The sequence below is a fragment of the Scardinius erythrophthalmus genome, assembly GCF_964197995.2.
Source record: "Scardinius erythrophthalmus genome assembly, chromosome: 10".
In the NCBI taxonomy this organism is placed as follows: domain Eukaryota; kingdom Metazoa; phylum Chordata; class Actinopteri; order Cypriniformes; family Leuciscidae; genus Scardinius; species Scardinius erythrophthalmus.
In genome coordinates, this window is record NC_138230.1 from 15,666,647 (window position 1) to 15,689,870 (window position 23,224).

General features: G+C 38.4%; 1 protein-coding gene across 8 annotated transcripts; it reads right to left on the reverse strand.

The window, feature by feature from the left end:
- Nucleotides 1-1,429: 1,429 nt before the first annotated feature.
- tpm3 (tropomyosin 3) lies at nucleotides 1,430-22,936 on the reverse strand. Of its 8 annotated transcripts, none has more exons than XM_081377188.1 (10): nucleotides 22,683-22,936; nucleotides 21,372-21,497; nucleotides 12,932-13,065; nucleotides 12,709-12,826; nucleotides 12,358-12,428; nucleotides 10,361-10,436; nucleotides 8,445-8,507; nucleotides 7,390-7,459; nucleotides 7,065-7,143; nucleotides 6,017-6,392 (listed from the first exon to the last, which is right to left on the reverse strand). In XM_081377188.1, exons 1-10 carry the CDS (start codon nucleotides 22,794-22,796, stop codon nucleotides 6,389-6,391), a joined length of 855 nt encoding a protein of 284 aa, XP_081233314.1. In that variant the 5' UTR covers nucleotides 22,797-22,936; the 3' UTR covers nucleotides 6,017-6,388. The 8 variants fall into 8 exon arrangements, with proteins under 8 accessions (XP_081233315.1, XP_081233317.1, XP_081233321.1 ...); XM_081377190.1 differs by lacking the exon at nucleotides 10,361-10,436 and adding an exon at nucleotides 11,899-11,974; XM_081377189.1 differs by lacking the exons at nucleotides 6,017-6,392; nucleotides 7,065-7,143 and adding an exon at nucleotides 1,430-2,789.
- Nucleotides 22,937-23,224: the final 288 nt, after the last annotated feature.

Below are 23,224 nucleotides of genomic sequence, written 5' to 3' on the forward strand. Positions count from 1 at the left end.
AGCCAGCGCTCATACCTGTATTTACATCCTGTTTTCGGTCGAAGGCCATAGTAATCGATTGTCGAGTTCACGCGCATAGGTTTAGTTACCAATGATCACGCGCGTGAACTCGACAATCGATTACTATGGCCTTCGACCGAAAACAGGATGTAAATACAGGTATGAGCGCTGGCTGAAATAACATCATTTTTATCCATATCTTTCACATCTACTGCAGCCAGATTCACCCGTGTTCACGCTGAAGGAATCACTCACATGGCTGGTGCACTTGTAATGACACATCAAGGATGTTAAGAGGCTTAAACGCAGGTTTAAAACTTGCCCCATTGAAGTCAACAGGGTGCAAATTTTAAAAAGAGGATAACATGATGTAGGCAACATCGATTTTTGTCGTTGTTCTCTGTATTGACAGCACTCCAAATTTACAAAAAAATGTGCTCAATGTTAAAATTGACCGGAGTTCTCCTTTAAAACCAAGTCTTGACCCTCAAACAGGCCTTTAAAGCGGTCTCAGAAAGTGAGGACCGGCCAAAATGTACGCACTTTACTCTTTTTGTCCTCACTCCGATGGTCTAAAACTCACAAAGATAGCTTGTACACAAGTACACATACACTATGTTTGCCCATATATAAAAAAATGATACACTAACCCCTGGTTTCACAGACAAGGCTTAAACCTAGTCCCAGACTAAAAGGCATGTTTAAACCATTCTAACGGAAAGCAACTTGCTCTGGTATATCTTAAAATATGTCAGTGCCGTTGTTTTATCTCAAGATGCACACTAGAAATTTGATAAAAGCTACTTAAATGCACTAATTGAACTCAGGCCTAATCCTGGATTAATCTAAGCTCTGTCTGTGAAACCGGGCCATACTGCTCAAAAGTTCCTATTTTCATATACATTTTAAAATGTAATTTATTCCTGTGACGCAAATCTGAATTTTCAGCATTAATTCAGTCTTCAGTGTCACATGATCCTTCAGATCAAATTCTAATATGCTGATTTAAGAAACAATTCTTATGTGTTTAAGTTATTTGTGGATAACATGATTAAAAAATAATTTATTGGAAATAGATTAGTACTGTACTGTATTTTAATGACACATACACAGTTTGACTATTATTTAAAACTATTTAACTATTCAGTCCACGTACAGTGGTGTCTTAAGTATGTCATGTTTAATATTTATCAGAATGTTGTTTATTTTGTCAAAATCCTAGTTTTCATCATGAAATAAGTTTTAAATCCTTGTATGTTTATCATAACTGAAAATTAAAATGTCAGCTAGAATTTTTTCCTGACAAACTGATGTCAATCTCTAAACAGATATCAGTGACTGTATGAACATTCAGTTTTTGTTTTCTAGAAACCACACTACAGATAATTCCAGAAGAGACTCCAGAATCCAGACACACACAGTGGTTCGGTGACAGTAAAAATCATGGTCTTTATTTAAAAAAGAATTTAGGTATCATTACACAAGATACAGACAGTAACAAAGTGATTACACATCATTGTGGGCTCTTTCCAGTTAGAACTATGTGTTCACCCTTTTTTAATCTTTATACTATTAAGTGTTACTTCTCACTCCCATTTACTGTGTTCATAATACATATTTAGATCTGCACGGCTTTTGGACCTTTAGAATCTGGCAGTGCCACTGCTTTGAACCCAAGGTTAAAAAAAAATCCTCAACCTTTCTTCCCTGGGTAGAATATGGCTCTTTAAAGCAAAAAAAAAAAAAAAGTAAAAATACCAAACCAGGCCACCAGAGTGAGTGAAGGAACCATGAGTTGGCTCCTCCTCCTCTGCTCAAAAGATGCCCACCATAAGCCCATAACAGTGCAGCATTTCACATAGTGGTTTGCCATACTTTTGTGTTAATATGCAGGGGGATTAAACCCAAACAATGAATACATATATTACTCAAAAAAAAAAAAGAAACCTCCAAAATAGAAGCAAAGGCTTTTATTAAAACAAAAAAACAATAACGACAAAAAACAAATGGCCCTCACGGCATGGTTGTGCATACTGTTACAGACCATACGGTGTGGTTTTGGTCCCAAAACCTGTAACGCCGACAAACAGGCAGCAGAAACTTGTGCAGGATGAGAAGAGTGAAGTGGTAAGAGGAGAGCAGTGGATCAGGCACCAACAAGACCAGCAAAAACATCCTGCGTCACAGGATCAACAGGACAAAATGACTGTAGAGTGATCTAAAGCCAAGCATGAGACAGCCAAGATGGCTTTTATGGCACAAAATGTTAGGTAAATCACCCTTCAGTAAAATTAAGGAAAAACTGAGGGTTTTGGCTGATGTGAAAAAACTTGCCACAATCGTAAAGCTCTGATCATGGACCAAAACCAAAAAAAAAAAAAAAAAAAAAAAATGCTACCCCAGGGCTAGCATGCAACATTTGACACTTTAAGAATACCATAGTAGTTTGTTCCTGAAATCACTTGGGATTTTCTGAGGAGATGAGCAGTGAAGCCTATTAAGGGCTCTAGAAAGATTAAAGTACTTTTGAACCATTGAGAGGCACAGCATTTTTGCTGGTTGGCTTGGTGAGCCCGTCTTCCAGTAGAACGAGAGAACGGGATCAGAATAACAGCAGAATCAGATGTGCAGAGACAAAGAAAAAAAAAATGAGATGAGGGTGTCAGGAAGGGAAGAGGAGGCTTTTTTTTTTGCTCCAGGTCTTCCTTAGAAACTGTTGAGCTCGCTCAGGGTCTGGTCCAAAGTGGCATGGATCTTGACGTTCTCCTCTTTAGCATTTCTCAGTTTATCTGCAATGAAAAAAAAAGAATTCCCAGAAGGAAAGCAAGTGAATCAAATTGTAACAACGTTGTACATGATTTGTTAAATAGGGGTTTGATTTGGATGTATGGTGAAGACCACTTTCATGAAGTACCAGTCTAGATGGTTTTCTAAACAACTATAAAACTGTTCACCAATGGCATCAGATTGAAAACCTTATTTTCAACTATAGAGCCTTTTGAGCTTGTGTAGTAATTCGGGCTGGCCCCTAACAGTCGACTAAACGTTAGTCAAATATGGCTTATCGTTTGAAACATGCAAGTAGCAACTTTCAAATGCTGCTCGCTTTAACGTTAACCTAGATAAATATGCGCATAACCAAGTGTTTGAGTGGAGTGTGGAGGCTAAAGTATAGCAGGCTTCATGACCGCAGGCGCGATCCCTTGCATTTTTTCCTGACAACAGCAGAAACTACTTAAAATACACCATTTTTGGTCATACAGATTAGAGTAATACATCATTCCAAACTATCTACTTATATTTGTGCAATCCTAACCCTATTTCTGCCGTCTCGGTCTCCTTGAACTGGAGCGCGTCACAAAAATGAACCGAAACTCAGCATATAGGCTTACTTGCCTCAAAGACATAAGATATAAATCCATAGAAAGCTTGAAATGTATTATATATACAATAATAAATACTCTCTGCTTATGTAATACGTATGAAAGGTCCATTTCTCTCCATTTCTATTCTCTCTATACTGTGGAGATGGCAAGGCGGGGGCAGCATTGTCAACTTCATCTTTCCAGCCGACACGGTCACAGAAAACACTGGTTTATTAATAAATAAACTGTCTCCATCCAATTTTTTCCAAAATATCGAAGTGCTTTGCAGCAAGCTTTATGCGATCCCTTGAGCTCGGAATAGGCTATATTAAACGCTCATTATGGTTTAGTATTCCCCTCAGTATACATTTAAGTAAATCGATTAAAATAAACGTGCGATTAGTCGACTAATGGCTTAAAGGTGCTCTAAGTCATGTCACGCGTTTTTTAGGCCAAAACATTTTTTGTCACATACCGCAAACATCTCCTCACTATCTGCTAGCTGCCTGTCCCCTGAACACACTGTAAAAAAACGCGGTCTCTGTAGACACCACAGGCTCCACAAACTGCAACAAAAACAAACCGAGCAACAAACAGAGCGACCCGCAGCACGAAACACAACAAACTGTTCCAGCCAATAACCGACAAGAATGATGTGGGGGTGGGGTTCGGGGGTTAGTGCGCGGATGAGGAGGAGGGAGGGTCTAGCTAGCCTCCGTTTTGTTTGACAATAATTCGAATGTCAACAAGCAGAAACGTCTCCCGGGATCGCTTAGACAACCTTTAAATGAATGACTAATAGTCGAGTAGAAAAATCTTTAGTCAGGAGCAGCCCTTGTAGTACTTAAAATCTGATACAAAGTTAGTTGCAATGAAACGGAAGAAGCGACAGATCTTTTCTTCCAAATTGTGATCCCAGAAGAAAAAGAGTAGGGTTGGTACTTGATTCAATTCATCGATTGTTTGGATGGTGGCAGATCTGAATGAAAGCTTGCAGTCGATTGTAAGAAAGGTGCGGGGTTTAAGTGGACTAAATAATTGGAGAATTCCACCATCCAGAAGACTGAGTTACGACATTTTGACTAAGAATTACAAGGTCAAAATATTTCAAAAAAAAAAAACATGCACAGATTAATTGTTCACTATAAGATCAAAATTAATTTAGTGACTTGTGTATAGGATGAACTTATTTCATGCCGACTTTAAGCAACCACTACTAATCCTCTCCATCAGTGCTATATTTGCATACCATTTCAGGTTTAAAGGTGCAGTATGTAATATTGACAGCAAGCAGTGGAAATGGAACTGCTGACCAAATTCTAAATATTGGAGAGAGAGACTCAATGCTCACTGGTTGCCATATTGAGATCATGCAACAGGAAGGAGCGCGATTAACAATGGAAAGAGACGAGCCTTACACTGCAAGTTGATCAGCTAATGTATACGTTTGCAATGTTTTTATTGCATAGGCTTTATAGATCTGGTAGAATCTGTGATCTGACCCAGCTCGATTGCTGGCTTCCATGGCTGCAATACGCTGCTTTTTCTGCCAACTGGCGCTCTGTGTCGAAATACTATTGGGTCAATTGGCAGGGGGTGGGACTACATGGACCAAAACAAAAACTCTTACAAGAAACACACATTTCAAAGAAAAATAACTGGCTGTTGCATTGATTTTCGGAGAAACGAGTCTTTGAAATTAGCACGTTTCCTAAATCTCTGCAAACATATGGTATTTTCACGTTTCTGTACAGTGAAAAATTACATACAGCACCTTTAATAAATCCTAATTGTGAAACAGCTCAAATTTATGGTGGCAGACACTGTCAATAACACTCACCCCGTATTAATATTGCACAACACTGGCATGTCAATGCTTTGCTTTTACTATAACACTGATAAACCAATTTTAAGAGAACTTACAGCTGAATGAAAGTCTTTTAATTTTGCTCAATTTCATGAGGCCGTTCATTAGAACTTCAGAAATACAAGTACTTGTTTTTCAGAAGTAACTTTCAACAAGGCCTCTGATAGTTTTCAGCAAATAGCTAAAAATAAAATAAAAATAATCGCATTACTTTTGCTTAAATGGTTTAAAGAACTTCTCAAAAGTGCTCACAGATGTTCAACCATCTTGGCAACCAGTTTCCATTTTGAAGTAGGAAGTTTCCTTTTTGGAAATTCAAAACCGATTTGAATGGTAGCAAGAATCAATGTTTCTAGCCAAAAGAGCCAGTTTGTAAATTCTTATTAGGTCTTAATGCATTAAACTTAATGCAAGGAAACAGTATTTAAAAAGTGAAAATAACCATAAATTGTTTAAGACTGTGCATGTAAACTCTTTCCTTCAGTTAGCTTAGATATGATGACAAATTGTACATAAAATGTATGGTAAAAAAAAAATAAAACACATTTTTGGGGGAATATTTCAGCTTTTTTTTTCTCCTTAATTTCAGACCTCCAAGTCTATAGCCTTATGCACCAGAGATATTCTTAAATCATAGCTAAAACTCATAACTAAATCAATCAGTGAAAGAAAATTTATCCAAGCTTTTATCTTTCAACCATAAGATATTATTCAAGCACAATCTAAAATAGGCAAATGCTTGGTTGCTTAACACCAGAACATTGCAATAAGAGACAAGAAGACATTTAAAAGAGAGCAGAGCTTTTTTCCTCCATTCAATAAACATGTACACAAGGCATGAAAAATACAGCAAAAGAGAGCAAAACCAGGGACAAAAGAACACCACACATCTCTGAATACATTTAGATGCAGATAAGAGGAAGATGTTGGGGCAGATAATGAATATCTAAAGAACAGAAATTCAGAGAAAGCAGAAACAGAACAGGGCTTAAATGGAGAAACGGAGACTACAGAAACAAGCACATGGAAACAAATACATGAAAAGGGAAGTGTACACAAAAGATCAGAAGAGAGATCCAAGAAAAATTGACAGTCAGACAAGATGAAGAAGAATTTCTTGAAGTCACAGTCAGCCACAGAACAGTCCAGAAACTCTTTATCTGTAAACAGACACCAATGGTAAATACCTTGTGAGAATATTTCTACATTTCAGAATGAGGAAAGTCGCAAATTTAACAAGCAAGCAGTTAAGAACAAATGTTAAAACCAACATCAATAAAAGCCACAGCTCTAAAACAAACTAGCTCAAAATACCAATTTCAAGATAAAATCCTTATGTAAATGAGAGCCTCAAAGGGGACATATCATGGAAAATATGGTTATTCAGGTTAGTCTACAACATAACGTCTTTCCTCAATCCAAAATACCCATTAAGCCAATAGAAAGTAAGATATAAAACAAGTTACGAAGTCCAACTAATTAGTACATTGTCCCCCTTATCTGTAGGTAAATATGAAACCATTTCATAGTTAGCAGCATATTAGTTACTTGACAAATGTATATGGGTTAGAAATCACGACGCCATTCACACAAACTCGTATAAAGCAGCAGTTCAAAAGAATCTGAAATAACAGCTCCAGTCAACGATTAACTCCTTGCAGCTGAGCTTTATACTGTATGGTAAAAGTATACGATCAGAGGTTATGAAGCTCAAGGTTAGGTAACCAGCTCGGTCACGAGACTCAAATCTGCCATTGCAGCAAAACTCAATCGTCCTACAAAAAGCATACTATAAGTAGCAGTCTCACACACATGCAAGGGCCAATATTTACATAGAGGTCATGTCGTTGAGAGCATGATCCAGCTCCTCACTAATGGCCTTATACTTGAGTTTCTGAGCGTAAAGCTCATCTGTTCACACACAAAAAGAGAAAGACAGAGCAGAGAGGAAGGAAAAGGTCGGAAGAGGGAGAGAGCATGAAGGAAAGATAAAAGGAAATAGGAAAAAACAGCAAAAAAAAGATTATGAATGTAACGGAGGAAAGGAAAAGGACAGTGAGATTATGCTAAGAAAAGAGTATGAACAGCATAAAAAAAACAGAGGATCATTATAGCTAATGGAAAGAATGGGTGGTAAAGAGAACGACGGAATCATACCTTCCAAATCATCAATGGTCTTCTCCAGTTTGGCCACAGACCTTTCGGCAAACTCAGCACGGGTCTCAGCCTAGCAGAGAACAGGGGATTTATATTTAACTAAAACCATAAAAAAAACTATTTTTATTACTTGAAATATCTAATTTCCATTTAGTTTAAGTAGTAAAATAACTATTAACTAGCTAAAACTTTACGGACAAACATTTTAATGGTAAATAACTCAACTGATCAAACTACTAGGTAACATCTACTAGGTAACATACAAAAATCATGATTATCTAGAATAAAGTTATTATTGTAATTGGTGTGACATGTTGGTGTGCAACATAACCAATGGCATGAGTTTGTGGCAATTTTTGCTTTTTTATTTAGTCATGTTCAAATTTCCCTCCAAAACAATGAACTACATTTAAGTAAAAAGAAATGCATACAGATCCAAAGCAGAAAGCAAAATAATATGCAGCTAAGATCCTTGCAATTGCATTTACATTTAATTAGGGCTGTCAAACGATTAATCGCGATTAATCGCATCCAAAATAAAAGTTTGTTTTTACATAATACATGCGTGTACAGAGTATAATTATTTTCTATATATAAATACACACATGCATATATATATTTAAGAAATATTTGCATGTATATACTGTGTATATATATTTATATTATATATAATTTATATTATATATAAATATTTTATATATAAATAACACATTTTCTTAAATATATATATGCATGTGTGTGTATTTATATATAGAAAATAATTATACTCCGTACACAGACATAAATTATGTAAACACAAACTTTTATTTTGGATGCGATTAATCGCGATTAATCGTTTGACAGCCCTACGTTTAATAGATAGTTTTATTCAAAGCGTCCTATAAATTGATTAGCAAGCTGATTTTCTCCAGAAGGTTTCAACTTGTGAACAGTCTCCAGAAGACACAGGGAACAAAACATTTATGAGGGCAAATTTGGTAAACATTTAAATATACATGTAACCTCAAGATAACAGCCCTAATAGAAACCAAATCTTCCATGAGAAGTTCTCTCACCTCCTTCAGCTTATCAGTGAGGATCTTGATTTCTTCCTCATACTTATCTTCCTTCTGGGAATACTGTAGGGAAAAAGAAGAAATATGAGTTGGGGTGGGGTCTTGTGAGAATCTTACAACTCAGCATGCACAAACACCCTATGAGTTAAGTATTTGGAGTTTGACACACTTCAAACAGAGACAACCAATTTTACGACACTTTAACACTGACATGTTTCTACAACAGCTCTTAAGACATAAGGTAGCGCAGCTGTCTAAGCTTTGACCCCCCCCTTTTCCTCAAAGTTTCTAAGTAGGCCGGCTGAGCCCTGGCCTGCTGCTGTTGTGCAAGGCTTGTGACACGATGGCTGATTTTGCCACTGTGTTCTGCCAAAGTTTTAAACAGATCAGGACATGTGCGCAGGAATGCAGCTGCAACATCAACAAAACACCAGGTCTGATAGAAAGGGAAAAACCACCATACTTCAGAATTCAAGGAGAGATTCACAAATACATAAACATTACATATAAATAATATAATCTATATGGCATATAAAACTTCCTGCATTGTATTTGAGAAAGTTAAACTACCATCATTACTTACGCAAACCATATTGTGCAGCAAACAACAGATTTCATTAGGGAAATACGGGTTCCAAACCACCTAATATTATATAGTACTTTATTACACGGCTATAATATGGAATACTAGGTCAGTCGCACCATCCAGCGTTATGTTATTCCCCAATAACACAGGCTCATCCGGGTTACTGAAGTCAGCAGCGCTATACGTTTGCTAGGAGCGTTTTTTCTTCGTGGAAGTTTTTCCTTTTGGTGAGCTAATAAAATATTAAAACTCAGTCGAATCAATATTTTGTGTAGTTATTTGATTATGTCATCCAGTATCGTGGCGTCGCTCTCTCGTTTCATACAAATGCAGCTGCTGCTATTTTGCGACTATAGTTTTGTACACTGTTGGATTATAGGTACGATAACAGTACGATTTTAAAACCGTTTCATCTCAAATCAATATCTCTTATCCCCATAATTATTTATGTAGCGAAATGCTGTGTAAAAAGTGGTATGACTGTACCGTATCCCTTAAATGTCCGTCTAGTTTGAACTGCTCTCTCCGCAGAAGCTTTGCGTTTAAAGACCTAATAAAATATTTCAACTCAGATCAGTATTTTGTGCCTATTTATTTACTTATGTGGCAAGTAGCCGTGTAATAAGTGGGAAAATGTACATCCAGCCCATTGTTATCTCAGAATAAACCCCATTCAGGCTGATGCAAGACCTGATCACCCTGTCGGGGTTTATTCTGCGATAACAGGCTGGATGTACATTATCCCTTACGTAACACACAGCATGCAGTCAAATCACATGCAAACAAACGGACGCTTGTGTCATAAGTTGATCTCATGCAACAGCATTTATCAGCATCACTTCTGCTTAATTAGTCTGAAGGCATCCGAGACCGGTTGCGCTTGATTCTATAAGGCACCAAGATGGTGACATTTCATTTCATTATGCAACAGACCTTCAGGCATGCTAAATAACATCTCATCAGGTTAAGATGGATATGGAAAATGAGAGGGGGTCTTTACTTCGCCCCTGTGGTCAATTACAGCTTTCTCTTGATGTAATGGTCTACCACTGTAATCTGGACCGACACATGTGGCCTTTTGCTATGGGTGATGATGTACAGCCGTACATCAGGCAAAAGGCCACTTGGAAATGAGGAAGCTCATATTATGCACACATGAGCGGATAGATCACTGGTTTGGAAACTAGAGAGCCTAAATTTAATTGCCTGGAAGGCAATTCGCAAGGCACATTTGTGGGGATTGAATCAGAGTTCCTTTGAGAGTTAAAAAAAGGGATGAACACTGCAACCAGTCAGAGATCGTGCAGAATAAAACACACACACACCCTACCTTCTCAGCCTGGGCCTCCAAACTCTTAAGATTGTTGGTGACATTTTTCAGCTCCTCCTCCAGCTCAGCGCATTTGCTATATACAGAGCAGCCGTTTTGATTTTGGAGGAAGCAGAAAAGAAAGGGGCACAGGGCAAAGGGAAGACATGAAGACAAGCCAGCAGAAGTGGCAGAGTGATGACGTTAAACACATGAACAGTAAGAGAGGCCTTAAATAATCGTTTTGCGATGGACAGTTCACTCAAAAATAAAAATTGTCATCATTTACACTGCCTCATGTCATTTTAATTATGTAGGACTTTCTTCTGAAAACACAAACAAATATACTTTGCAGCCCTGCTTGCACATGACCATACAATGAAGGTGATTGAGGAGCTCCAAAAATGACCAATAATACATTTTGAAAAAAACTTTATCAATTAAATACATCATTTGGTGAATGTGACTTTTCAAAAAAAAAAAAATTTTTTTTAATCTGACTGATCCCAACAGAAATGTACATGTGCTGTAAATATATTTGTGTGGGGATGACAAAAGGGATAGTTCCCCCCAAAATTTAAATTCTGTCATCATTTACTCACCGGGGTACATCAACTGTCTGGTTTCCAACATTCTTCAAAATATCAGTAAATGACAGAATTTTCATTTTTGGGGGAACTATCTCTTTAACGACTCTCAGCAAATAACGATTTAAATGCTGTTCCTCATTCATATGGCTTCAGAAGCTTCAAAGAATACAGCAAACATTGTATTAACTGCTTGTGTGGTCATTTTTGGAGCTTGAAGGCCCTCAATCACTTTCACTGTATGAAAAACAGGAAAATCTGTTTTTCAGGTCAGAAGAAACAAAATCATAAGTTTCAAACAACATGAGAACATGACAACAATTTTCATTTATGCATGCTCCATCCCCTTAAATGTAGTGTAGTTTGAGTTGTCATCTGTGCCCAAAGTGCTTGGTTTTTATAACATACTGCCAATTTATGATTATACTATGAGCATTACTGTGTGGTTGGTGTGAACAGATTTTAAGTGTCAAGGAAGCAAAACTAGCGTGATTCTAAAACTGAAAGTTGCCAGGAGCTGTTTTAAGCAGTCAGTTTGTTGTGGAACATGAACATGTACGCTTCGGATTTAGGTAGATAAGACAAAAATGCACAGCGACTGAAGCGTGTTATGCGAGCATGCAGATCATGCCACTTGAGTAAGTACGACTCATGCGGTTTACAAAAGAATGATCCCTGGAAGTGGATGGTTAGATGAGCGAAAGGAGGGTGGAAAGATGAAGGGATAGGGTGGAAAGATGAACTAGGTAAAAACAGATTAAAAACGACCAGTGCTGGAAGGAGGAGTCTTTTCTTTTTTTCTTAGCTTTTTTTGTTGGTGACTATCTTGCTAGTTCACTTGCACACTTTCACTCAAGTATTCAAATTCCGGATCCAGGTAGAGGGCAACATTCTCCAATTGTCTGTACATCTCCAACAAACGGACACATAGCATCCGACACGTAAACAGACTTTTGCAACCAGGATATATACCTTCTCATCTGAGGCGTGCAGAGTCTTCAGTGTCTGGTCAAGAGCTCTCAGCTCCTCCTCCATCTGCTTGACATGGCTGTTAGTTTGAGTGGGGAGGGGAAGGTATGTCAGGTCAAAGGTCACACATGCCCAAACACAAATGAGAAGGGAGGGGACATATGAATTTAAGATGGATTCAAGCCAATGAAATCACTCATACACGCACTCTCTATCTTTCTCTCTCAATCTCTCTCTCTCACACACACACACACACACAAAGGAAGATTATGGTTATGGTAGAGCATTCCTATTGTCATGCAAAATTAGGCATTTTCTCACGCTGAGTGAACAATGAATTTGAGTTTTAATGGGACTAAATGGACACTAAGGAATATGAGCTAAAGCTGACAGTACGTGTGGTCTGTAAATGTGTTCAAGGATTATGTGCATGTATATTTTGATTTTAAAACCGAGATTAACCTCTCAGCAAGCTCTGCTCTCTCCTCTGTACGCTCCAACTCTCCCTCAACGATCACCAGCTTACGTGCCACCTGTAACACACATCAGTACTTCCTGGTTATGGAATTTATTTTATTTTACAATAACAATTGGTACGTGTAAAACATTTATGCACTATTAATTCCAACTTGTCAATAAATAAAGCTAAAACTTAAAAAAGTAGTTTTATTCATGGAAATAAAGCTGGAATAAATTAAAATAACTTTAGGTGATGTTGCCTTGGCGATATAATTAAGAAAAGTGCAAATACTAAAATAGTAATAAATACTATAATAGTATACAAATAATCCTAAAATAACACCATTATATTACCTCCTCGTATTTGCGGTCGGCCTCCTCAGCAATGTGCTTGGCCTCCTTAAGCTGGATCTCCTGGAGCTCCATCTTCTCCTCATCCTTCAGAGCCCTGTTCTCAATCACCTTCATCCCTCTATTCCATAGAGAGCGCAAATTAAAAGGAAAGTAGGGCAAGTTAGGGTGGGATGAATGTAGAAATAACATAACTCTGAAAGCGTACGTATGTTAAAGCACGTACCTCTCGCTCTCATCTGCGGCCTTCTCAGCTTCCTCCAGCTTCTGCAGGGCTGTGGCCAGTCTCTCCTGAGCACGATCCAACTCTTCCTCAACCAGTTGGATACGCCTGTTCAGAGAGGCCACCTCTGCCTCAGCCTACAAGGCAAACATGACAAAAACAACTTGAGATTAGAACAGATAGAGTTTTCCACACAAGTGAAGTGACGTGAGATAAGGAACAGGAGGGTGGGAAAACACTTGGATAACCTAGAAGGATCAAGCCGACAAACATGGAGACCAAATTGCAAAATGGAACCAGTGAGACAGTGGAAAACCCTAATGTGGTAGAATCATTTGGGAGCTTCTGCTTGAGCAGAGTGGAACCACTATGTTTGCAAAGGGCAATAATAATGTGCAGAGTGAGTATACACAATGACTAAAATTGTTTTAGCAAGGCGGCACTATTAAAATTGCTCTGACTAAGGTTAGGGATTTTTCAAATCCTTCTTCCAGACAACATTTCATCGTGGAACTTGTTGCACTTGTTGAGCTATGGATATGAATGATGCCTCAAATCATGTAGCTTACTGATGATAAGAGGTGTGCTATAACTTTTTGGACTAATTGGCTTTAAGATGTTCACCCAACGCATGAAAACATGGCCGAAAATCCCACAGACAAAAAGGAAATGGACATTTCTGGATCAAAATACTGTAGAGACTTAATTATTTACAAGATCATTGCAACTTCCTAGCCACGCCTTAGCAACCAGCCACAACACCCTAGCAACAATGTAACAACCACAAATATCATGGGAATGGGCTCTCTTGACAGTGTACTGAGGCCCTTTGGGCCATATCTAGACAATATGTAGCTAAACATTCAAAATTTTAAGAAAAAAAAAATAATTACAAGGTTATCAGTTCCATTCTCGCAGCAGTATCTGAAATAACTACTAGTATGGTGTCAGAATTCCTGAGGTAATTTTTTGTAAGGGAACCATCGTTCATGCCTTTCATTCATGATGTGTAACTTAAGGAGGGGCACTTCAGCAACATTTATTTAAAAAAAATATAAAAAATTAACAATGTTCATACAGTAACATCAAAGATGACAGAAGCTTTACTCATTGGGCTCGAAGCGCAAAAGCAGGTTAACTTCCGCGCGGCCGCGCCTCGTCAGCTGAGAAACAGCGCTCGTGCACGGCTTCCGGATATGACGACACCGCTAACAAATACTGGAGTTTCGCTCCTAATAAGGACTGAGGAATCTAAAGTCTGCGGGGTGAGTTCATCTCACGCTATGCCAAAGAGACGAAAGGCATGGTTGAGCGATAAGCGACTTCAAGCAAAAAAAAAGTATCCAAGACGAGTGTCTTATTTAATTAAAACACATAAAAGTTGCCAAAGGTTCGAATAGGCTGCTAAATGCCCATGTGACGAGCGTGAACAACTCAAAGTGCCGAGATGAGCACCTGATGACCCAGATGTTAATGTACTCGAATGATAACGCACCAATGACGTGAAAAGCACTATTTGAACACTGAATTACACGAATGGATGCTTCTGTTTTAAAAAAATAAGCCAATATGAGTGATTAAGCGAAACTATTTTGTTACTTCCTTTAGGCCTCACCCGCAAAAAAACCCAACAATGTGAGACTAAGAGGATGAGCTAAAACCCATCTGAGGTTAGCACATCGAGGCACACACCAAGTGAGATGTCATCGCACGATTTTTGTATTTAAGCCAATATATCTCGCTCGAAGTTTTGCATTGATCTTATGGACTATAAACCTTTAAGCACACATGAAAATCATCAATGAAGATGAGTCAAGGCGCCAATTAGCTTGTAGGTTTTGCAATAACCATCTAACCGGCCCATATTTTCTAGGACTTTATGGTTTAGAATGAACATATCGTTATCACAGGCCACTCTAAAAGCATACTCGATGATTATTAGATATCGAAATAAGTTTTAAAGAGATACAAACACATAATTCATCGTATGAGGCGTTGGATCTGGGTGTGAATGTATAAACGCACGAGCTTGGCACAAACGCATGTGATACAACGTAACGATTGTACGGATAAATGCTACACTTTAACGTGATTAAAAAAGCATCGCTATTGATACAATGATACACTTACCTGCTCCCTGGCACGCTTCTCTTCTTCGACCTGTCTCTGCAAAATCTCGGCTCTTTCTTCTGCCTCATCTGCCTGCTGTTGTAAAACTTTGATTTTTCTCTTAACTGCATCGATGCTGTTGGTTCCGGCCATGTTAATGTATTACTTTAGGTGTAGTGTGGTCGAATAAATCAGATTCCAACCGAGCAGCGTAGTAGTGGACCGAGCCGCGAAGAAGAGGAGGAAGGAAAAAAAAGTCCAAGGCACCAACGCCCCGCCAACAAGTCAAACGCAGAGCGAGTGGAAGTAACGCGAGGATCAGATGGTTCACGCGCTTGTCTTTTTAATCGCAGCGGTGCTTTCTTTAATCTTGTCAGATACAAACAATAGTGTTTGTAAAAAATAACAGAAACGAGATATTGTCTCCAGCCAGAAGACTTTTAATGTTGAATATAGCTTGAGCAAGCGTTTTGATGTTCAAGCAGTCGGTCGGTTTCTCATTCGAATTAATGAATGAGTTTTAATGTCATGAAGTATTTCTTTCCCTCCCCTTGCTTTCTCTTCGCCCAATTTGTTCGGTTGCCTAAACTCTTCCTTTTTTCAGCCCACTTCCGGATTACCCCACCCTGTCCCCAACGGTTTAAGGGCTGAGAATGAGGCGTAACTGATCCTGAATCAGCTGCGGCGCAGAGTCAAGTCCCAGCGGAACGGGTTCGCGGTTGATCTCCGGTCAGCAGTTTTTTGCACGACCTGTGAAGGCTAATTCTTGCGAAGAGCCACCCCTTGTTTTACACGTGTCCTGCCAGGTATATGACGTCGAGCAAATAAATCATTGGCATTCCAGCCAGGCCACTCCTTAATCCAAGAATGTGCTTGTAGATCAATGAGAAACTATTAGGCTATTGTGATCAATAGAATGTTAGACATTTTGAGAGTCAAAAGAGAGGAATTGAGTTGGGGCGAGTCTTGGACACTTGCAGAGTAAATATGATTTTAGTGGGTCTCCCTTTTTTGGGGGGCCCTGGACAACATTCCCTGTCATCCTTTTATATTAAAATAATTATATCAAAATAACATATCAAAATTAATGTCAACACAAACAGTTAATTAATAGGCCTACCACTAAAAAAAGTTGCCGCCTTAAATTTTTAAGTACAATCAACTTGGATGTTTAAGTCATTTCAACTTAAATTAAAATGAAACTGACTTTAAAATTAGTTGAATCTTGTATAACTTATAGGCCTAATTTTTTATTTTTTTTTTTACATTTCTTAACTTATTTTAGTGAGTTAAAGCAATGTAAAAACATGTTGTCATAACTTATCAATCTTTTTTTTTTTTTTTTTTACAGTGTAGTTGTTATGAAATTATTATTCATTATTACATTTTGGTGCTTTTTGACAATTAAAATGAATTATTTTGGTCTTATCACTTCAGAACCAGGCTATAGGCTGTAATTGAGAACACAAGAAGTGTGGTAAATCATTTACTTGTCATGAAATTCCATTGACAGCACTCTTGTGTGAACAAACTCTGATTCAGTGTCTTAGTGGAGTCTGAATAATGACAAAACAAAACTTTGTATATATATATATATATACATATATATATATATATATATATATATATATATATATATATATATATATATATATATATATATATATATATATATATATATATATATATATGCTGAGTTGTGTTAAGTCGTTAAGCTAATAAGAATACATTTTTTTACATAACATTCTTCACGGAATACCTAATGAAATTAAGATATTTGATTAATCTATAATTGCATCTTTTAAACATTGTGATTTGGATTTAAGACTTTCTAGAGATTTCATTATAGAATTTACCCACAGGATTGCATGAGGTCATAAAAAAGAATCCAGTGAATAAAGTGAATTTGCAGGCCTGGGCAAACCCGAACAAGTAATGCTGTCTGTTCTCTTTTTGTGGTGAGTGTGCAATCTATCTGGCATCCGTAACTATGTCCTAACACTGTTAAAAGTATGCCCATGGGTATGGTTTTTATATGCTGATTTTGTAATTCTTACCACAAAGATTTTTATATTGGTGGACCTTAAAAGGTTTAACCTCAAAACAATGTTTAAGGTAAAGAAATGCGACTGATCCTGAATAATTCTGCTGTAGACAAGCACTGTATGTTGCATCATCATTTCCTGTCTCACCCTTCCTGCCTCCCTTCACCAGTGTGGAACATGTTCCAAACTCCATACATAACTTGGGACAGGCCCTTTTATCATTTGTTGCCACCATCTCACCAGACGATGGCGCCAGATGATCTAGAAAGACTTGTGGCAGAGCCCCACTCATAGAATCATACATTTTTTCTCAGCTATAAACACACGCACACACACTCACACACGCACGTCAGCTTTATTACTCTAGTCTTCAGTGTCACGTGATCCTTCAGAAATCATTCTAATTTACTGATTTGCTGCTCAAGAAACATTTCTTATTATTATTAATGTTGAAAACAGTTTAATGGCCCATATTATGCTATTTTAAAGGCTACTTATTTTGTTTTGGAGGTCTCAAATAGGTTTACATGCATCCAAGGTAAAAAAACATCTAATTTTCCCATAATATACATCACCTAATTTGTGAAGAGTCTGAAAATGGTTTGTTTGAAGATTCGGTCTCTGTAAACTCCTCCTTTCCGAGAGCCTACTCTGCTCTGATTGGTCAGATGGCCTAGCCTGTTGTGATTGGTCTACAGCTTACAGCGCGTGCCAGAAACTAAACGTCGATTAGCGTACCTGAATTTCAGCTCCATAAGGCTTCCTCAGCGATTAATATACAGTGAAACAAACAGTAGAGCTTACTCTGCTCTGATTGGTCAGATGGCCCAGCCTGTTGTGATTGGTCTACAGCTTACAGCGCGTGCCAGAAACTAAACCGTCGATTAGCGTACCTGAATTTCAGCTCCATAAGGCTTCCTCAGCGCTTAATATACAGTGATACGAACAGTAACGATGCCGTCGTTTTTTTCCGTATCAATTCCGGTGTGAGTCCTCTTTCTTTTTAAGTGCATCAAAGTGGATTCACAGTGCAGACATGTCGACAACACAAACCAAACTGTTCCAGGCCTCAGCTACAACTAGCGTTTTTTGAGGGCGGGGCATTGTTCGCAGGCAGCCAATGAAGACCATAGGCTGGCATTATGAAAATTTGTTACATTGTTAACATTGTAACAGGAAGCGAGACTGGAATTGCTGACGTTTCGTTCCAGCAGTTCAGAATCGATTCTTTCTTTTAGGAGAAAATAACTTTATTCGCTGTGCAGACCTTTTACATTAACAAACAGCTATATTTAACTCTGCACGAAAGGTAATATTCGAAAAACATAATACTTTAATATTTTTATGGAAACCGTGATACATTTTTTAGGATTCTTTGATGAGCTGAAATTTAAAAGTGACCGGACTGAGCATTTTTACTCTTACTAAGAGCAGAGGTTATAGATACTGTATGTGTCTGTTTGTCTGGTCTGATGGTAAACTGCAGCTTATGTCTCTAATGGCCTGTTGACATTATAGGTTATAGGTGACAAGAAGCATGGCTTGACATTCTGACCTCCAAGACACACTCACATATGCTCCAACACATGCTCACTTACATCAAGTGGGAAGAATACCCACTCACCCACCTGCAGCTGCACATACTTAATTAAGCCTTTGGAAAGCCTCAGAAATTGACAACCTTCTTTTTCAGTTCTAAATTTTTTCAGTTCTGCACTATTTGTTTTGTACAAAGGTTGCACCCATCCTCATCCTCTTCACCATATCTGTTCCGAACACTGTTAGTCAGCTTGCTCAGAGCTCTATTTAAAGGATCCACCCCCTGATTCAAACCGGATCACTGTCTGGTCGGTCTGTCTGTCAAACGCGCACTGCATGGCGATGAGTGACTAATTGAACTCTAGTCTAGCAGTAAACTCCAGCCGGGTTTACTGCTAAACTCTTTTTTCCCCACTGTGTGGGGTAGCAAGGTAAATGATAGCTTGGGTGGTAAAGTTTTGACTCAAGGTTGAGATGAAAATAGATTTCAAAGCGACAGCTGTAATGTCACAACCCACACTCACTCATTTAGTATACGCGGTTCTATGAATATGCAAATTGGCCGCGCCCACTCACTCACACCAGCTAAGAGATCCACTAGTTGACGATCAAACGTTGTCGTGATTGGTTTCAAGGTAGTTTGTGATGTCAGAAACACCAGCGATTTTAATCGGCGTTTTTGAGACTGTCTTTGTTTCACTGCCGTTTTAAGGAGAAAATACTCAGCAATGTCCTGACCTATGAATTTGCATATGGGTTGTCTTAAAAACACTACATATAAACAACCTTAAAAGCTGGATTTTCACCACAAGGGCAGACCAGTTAGCTTGACTACTTTAGGCTGATTTAAGATGGTTTTCTCCATGTGCTATGTTCTTATTCTTTAGTTAAAAAAGAACAGTCTCTCTTTCACACAAATACGCACACACACAACCTTCAAAGCCTGTGGTTTTCAGTCAGGGGAACATCTTATGAAGGCCAAACTTTATGACAACAGGTGTGTCTGCTATATCCGGAGCCCAGAACAAAGGGACAACGACAGGCAATAATAGACATGCTTGCTGTGACAGGGTTGACTGTGACGGCACAGCCTTAGTTTAGCTGTCAAAGAGGGAGTCAAGTTACACAATGGCGATTAACAACAATTTGCCTTTTTTTTCATTTTAAAGTTCTCATTTAGTTCTTGAGGTGTATGTGAGATGTACATATGAAAGCGTTAGCAAATATTTGTCCATTTTAAATTCCTCACTGAAAAATGGAAAGGATTCTTTTTTCAAAAACTACTAAAGCTTTAAACCTCTACTGAAAGTCTGTTCATGCCTGGAATGTTCTTTCTTATGTTCATTGTGTTCTTCTCACAAACACTGATTTACAGCCCTGCTGCTAAATTTGCAGTCTCTAGGTAGTAATTTTCTCGCCGAGGCCTTCAGGCATGAGTATACGAATATATGAGTATCACTCACACTTTTTGTCACCTCCTGCGAGTTATGGATGGGTTGGGAACCAAGATCGATTCAAAAAGAACTGGTTCTATTTGAAATAATATATATATATATTAGCTCAATTAAAGCTCAAAGCTCAATTACCGTCCGTCATTGAGCTTTATATATATATATATATATATATATATATATATATATATATATATAAAGCTCAATGACGTATGGTTAACAGTTCTTAAAAGTGTATTTGCCCGTCAATGAAGACAGAATACCATATTTAAAATATTCTAACAAAGATTCCAACGCAAATATGGTGACGCAACAACATCGCTACTGAAAACAGAAACGATGGCACATGTGTGGCGTCCAATTCCCAAATGAATGACTCTCATTAGCAGGTTCTTGTTGTGAAGAGTTGGGCCTAGTTTGAATCTTGAACAGATGATTCTTATGAAACGGTTCATTTTGGTGAATCAACGACATACAGCGCGACCAGTGTAATTCAATTCCCGAACAAATGATTCTAATGAACCGATTCTTTTAAGTAAATCAACAACATGCAGCGTGACCTCTGTAGTCCGATTGTGATCGAATGTTTTTATTTTTTTGAGCAGGTTCTTGTTAGTGAATTAACAATATACAACGAAACCAGCGTAGTTCGATTCTGAATGAATGACTCTCAAAAGCCGGTTCTTTTAAGTGAGTCATCAACATGCAACTTAACCAGTGTTCCAACTCTGAACAACTGCGGCCCTGTCCCAAATGGCACACTTCGTGTACACTTGAGGTCTTGCGGACTTAAAATGGCCACTACGTGTGCGTGTCCGTTAAGTCCACGAGACTGCTCGAGAATGCCTACTTTGCGGCCTTGATACACACTTCTGCACATTGAAGCAAGCTCCACAGTAGATCTCTACCTGACAGTCAAAGTGGTGTTATGTCATGAAAGTGTGGACTCAAGAGGAACAGGTTTTAGGGTGCCATTTGGGACAGGGCCAGACTCTCAACAGCCAGTTCTTTTTTGGATTTCAATCAGTGTAATTACTGACTGGTTGTTCGTATGACATTGTTTAGTTAAATATACACGTTATGTGTTATGTCAATATAAAACTAGTGTATGAGTACATTTAAGGGTAGATGTTGGAGTCTGGATGATTGACATCACAGCCAAAAAGGGAGGTAGTGATAGTGTCAGCTGTGGTGGAGTGATTGGAGAGAATGAGAGGAATGAAGGGGCGGGCCAACAAGAATCCCGGGATGAAGTTTTAAGAGTTGCATTTGTGTGCTTTGCGATCGTCAATCACTCACATCCGCAGCCTTCTTCTCAGATATCTCCAGTTTCTCCTGGGCGTCCTTCAGGGCCTCCGAGTATTTATCCAACTCATCTTCAGTTCCCTTCAGTTTCTTCTGCATCTGAATCAGCTCGTCCTCATGCTGGGAGAAAGAAAAAAGGGAATATGAGTGTCATCCATCATAATACGTATTCACACAAGCACTCGTGCCCTACTTCAAACTGGTCAAGTCTTTTTGCCCACCTTCTCCTGGTGATAAGCTAAGTTACGTATCTTACCAAAGCCATTCCTTGTCCTAATGTCAATACAATTACCCTCACAGGCAACCCAAATCTTTCACACATCCTCAGCCCTATCTACAACTCCCTTCTCCATCTCTTGCTAAGACTCTGTTTATCCGCCCTGCATTCCAGTGGCAGATCACAGCCTTGCAACTGCTGTTTAGTGTTGGGATCAGGATCTCAGACTTCACAAATCAAGCCTTGGCGGTGGACGCTCTTTTTCCCAAGAGGGATATTTAAACAGTTGTCAGCACTGCCAGGTGCGTTATATTCTTAACACATTTAAATATTGTAAAATGACCCGGATTATGGATTTCGTCTCATGCTCAGATAAGTTGCCTTTGGTTTGGTCCAGAAGTGGGGCTTTGATGCTTTAAGTGTCAACAGTGTTTCTTTCAAAAGGTTATAAGCACCATTAACCCCTTTCAATTCAAGAGGTTAAACATGGGTTTTCAGTGACCGGTTCTTAAAGGGATAGTTCACCCAGAAATGAAAATCCTGTCATCATTTACTCATCCTCAAGTTGTTCCAAACCTGTATGAGTTTCTTTCTTCTGTTGAACACAAAAGAAGATATTTTGAAGAATGTTGGTCACAAACAGCTGATGGTAGCCATTGACTTATTTAGTATTTTTCAACTCTTTAGTGACTGGCATTCTTCAAAATATCTTCTTTTGTGTTCAAAAGAAGAAAGAAACTAATACAGGTTTCAAACAATTAAATAATTGTAAACGATGTAACATTTTTATTTTTGGACATACTATCCCTTTAAATTATTATATATTCAGCCACCTCCAATAAAAAAAAGTTCTTCAAATTCTTCTTTTCCCATTATTATACATCACATATTGTAATGTAATAGCCTAACTAAATGTAATTTATACACTATGAGTCCAAAGGACATGCTAAACAAATCAGAATTACATTTGTATGTAAAAAAAAAAAAAAAAAAAAAAAAAAAATCATTAGAACTCAATTAAAAGCTCTCAAACCATTTAGTCAAGATCAGTTTTGGTTATCACTTTGACCTTTCCTCTTCCCCCTAACCTGTTTGCTTCTGTCCTCTGCTCCTTTCCTGTCGGTCTCCGCCTGCTCGGCCTGGTCCAGGGCGTTCTCCTTATCCAGCTTGAGCATCAGCATCTTCTTCTTGATGGCCTCCATCTTGGTGTGGCTGAGTAGGGCTCACGGTACGAGAAGAAGAAAGTGGCGGCGCAGTAGATGAGGGCTACTGGTTTAGGAACAGGAGCCGGTCAAGTGAGGAACGTGGAGAGAGGAAGAGAGAGAGAGAGAGAGGGAGTAAAGTGGGGAAAGACCAAACTCAGCCAGGGATAGTGGGAGGGCATTTATATCTGTGGGCATCATGCCCCGCCCCTTTTCAATTAAACCCCACCCACTCGCTCCTTATAGCTCACCTAATACAGTCATGAGTCCTGTTTGGTGACTAATGAGGCGACGTTGTAGAGATGTTACATTGGATTTCAGGGCCTAAAATTCAATTTAAAACTAATGGTGTCGACACCAATAAATTCACTGATATATTCCTACTTTTCATTTCCATCTACTGTTTTTATCCTTCTTTTCTGTTACTA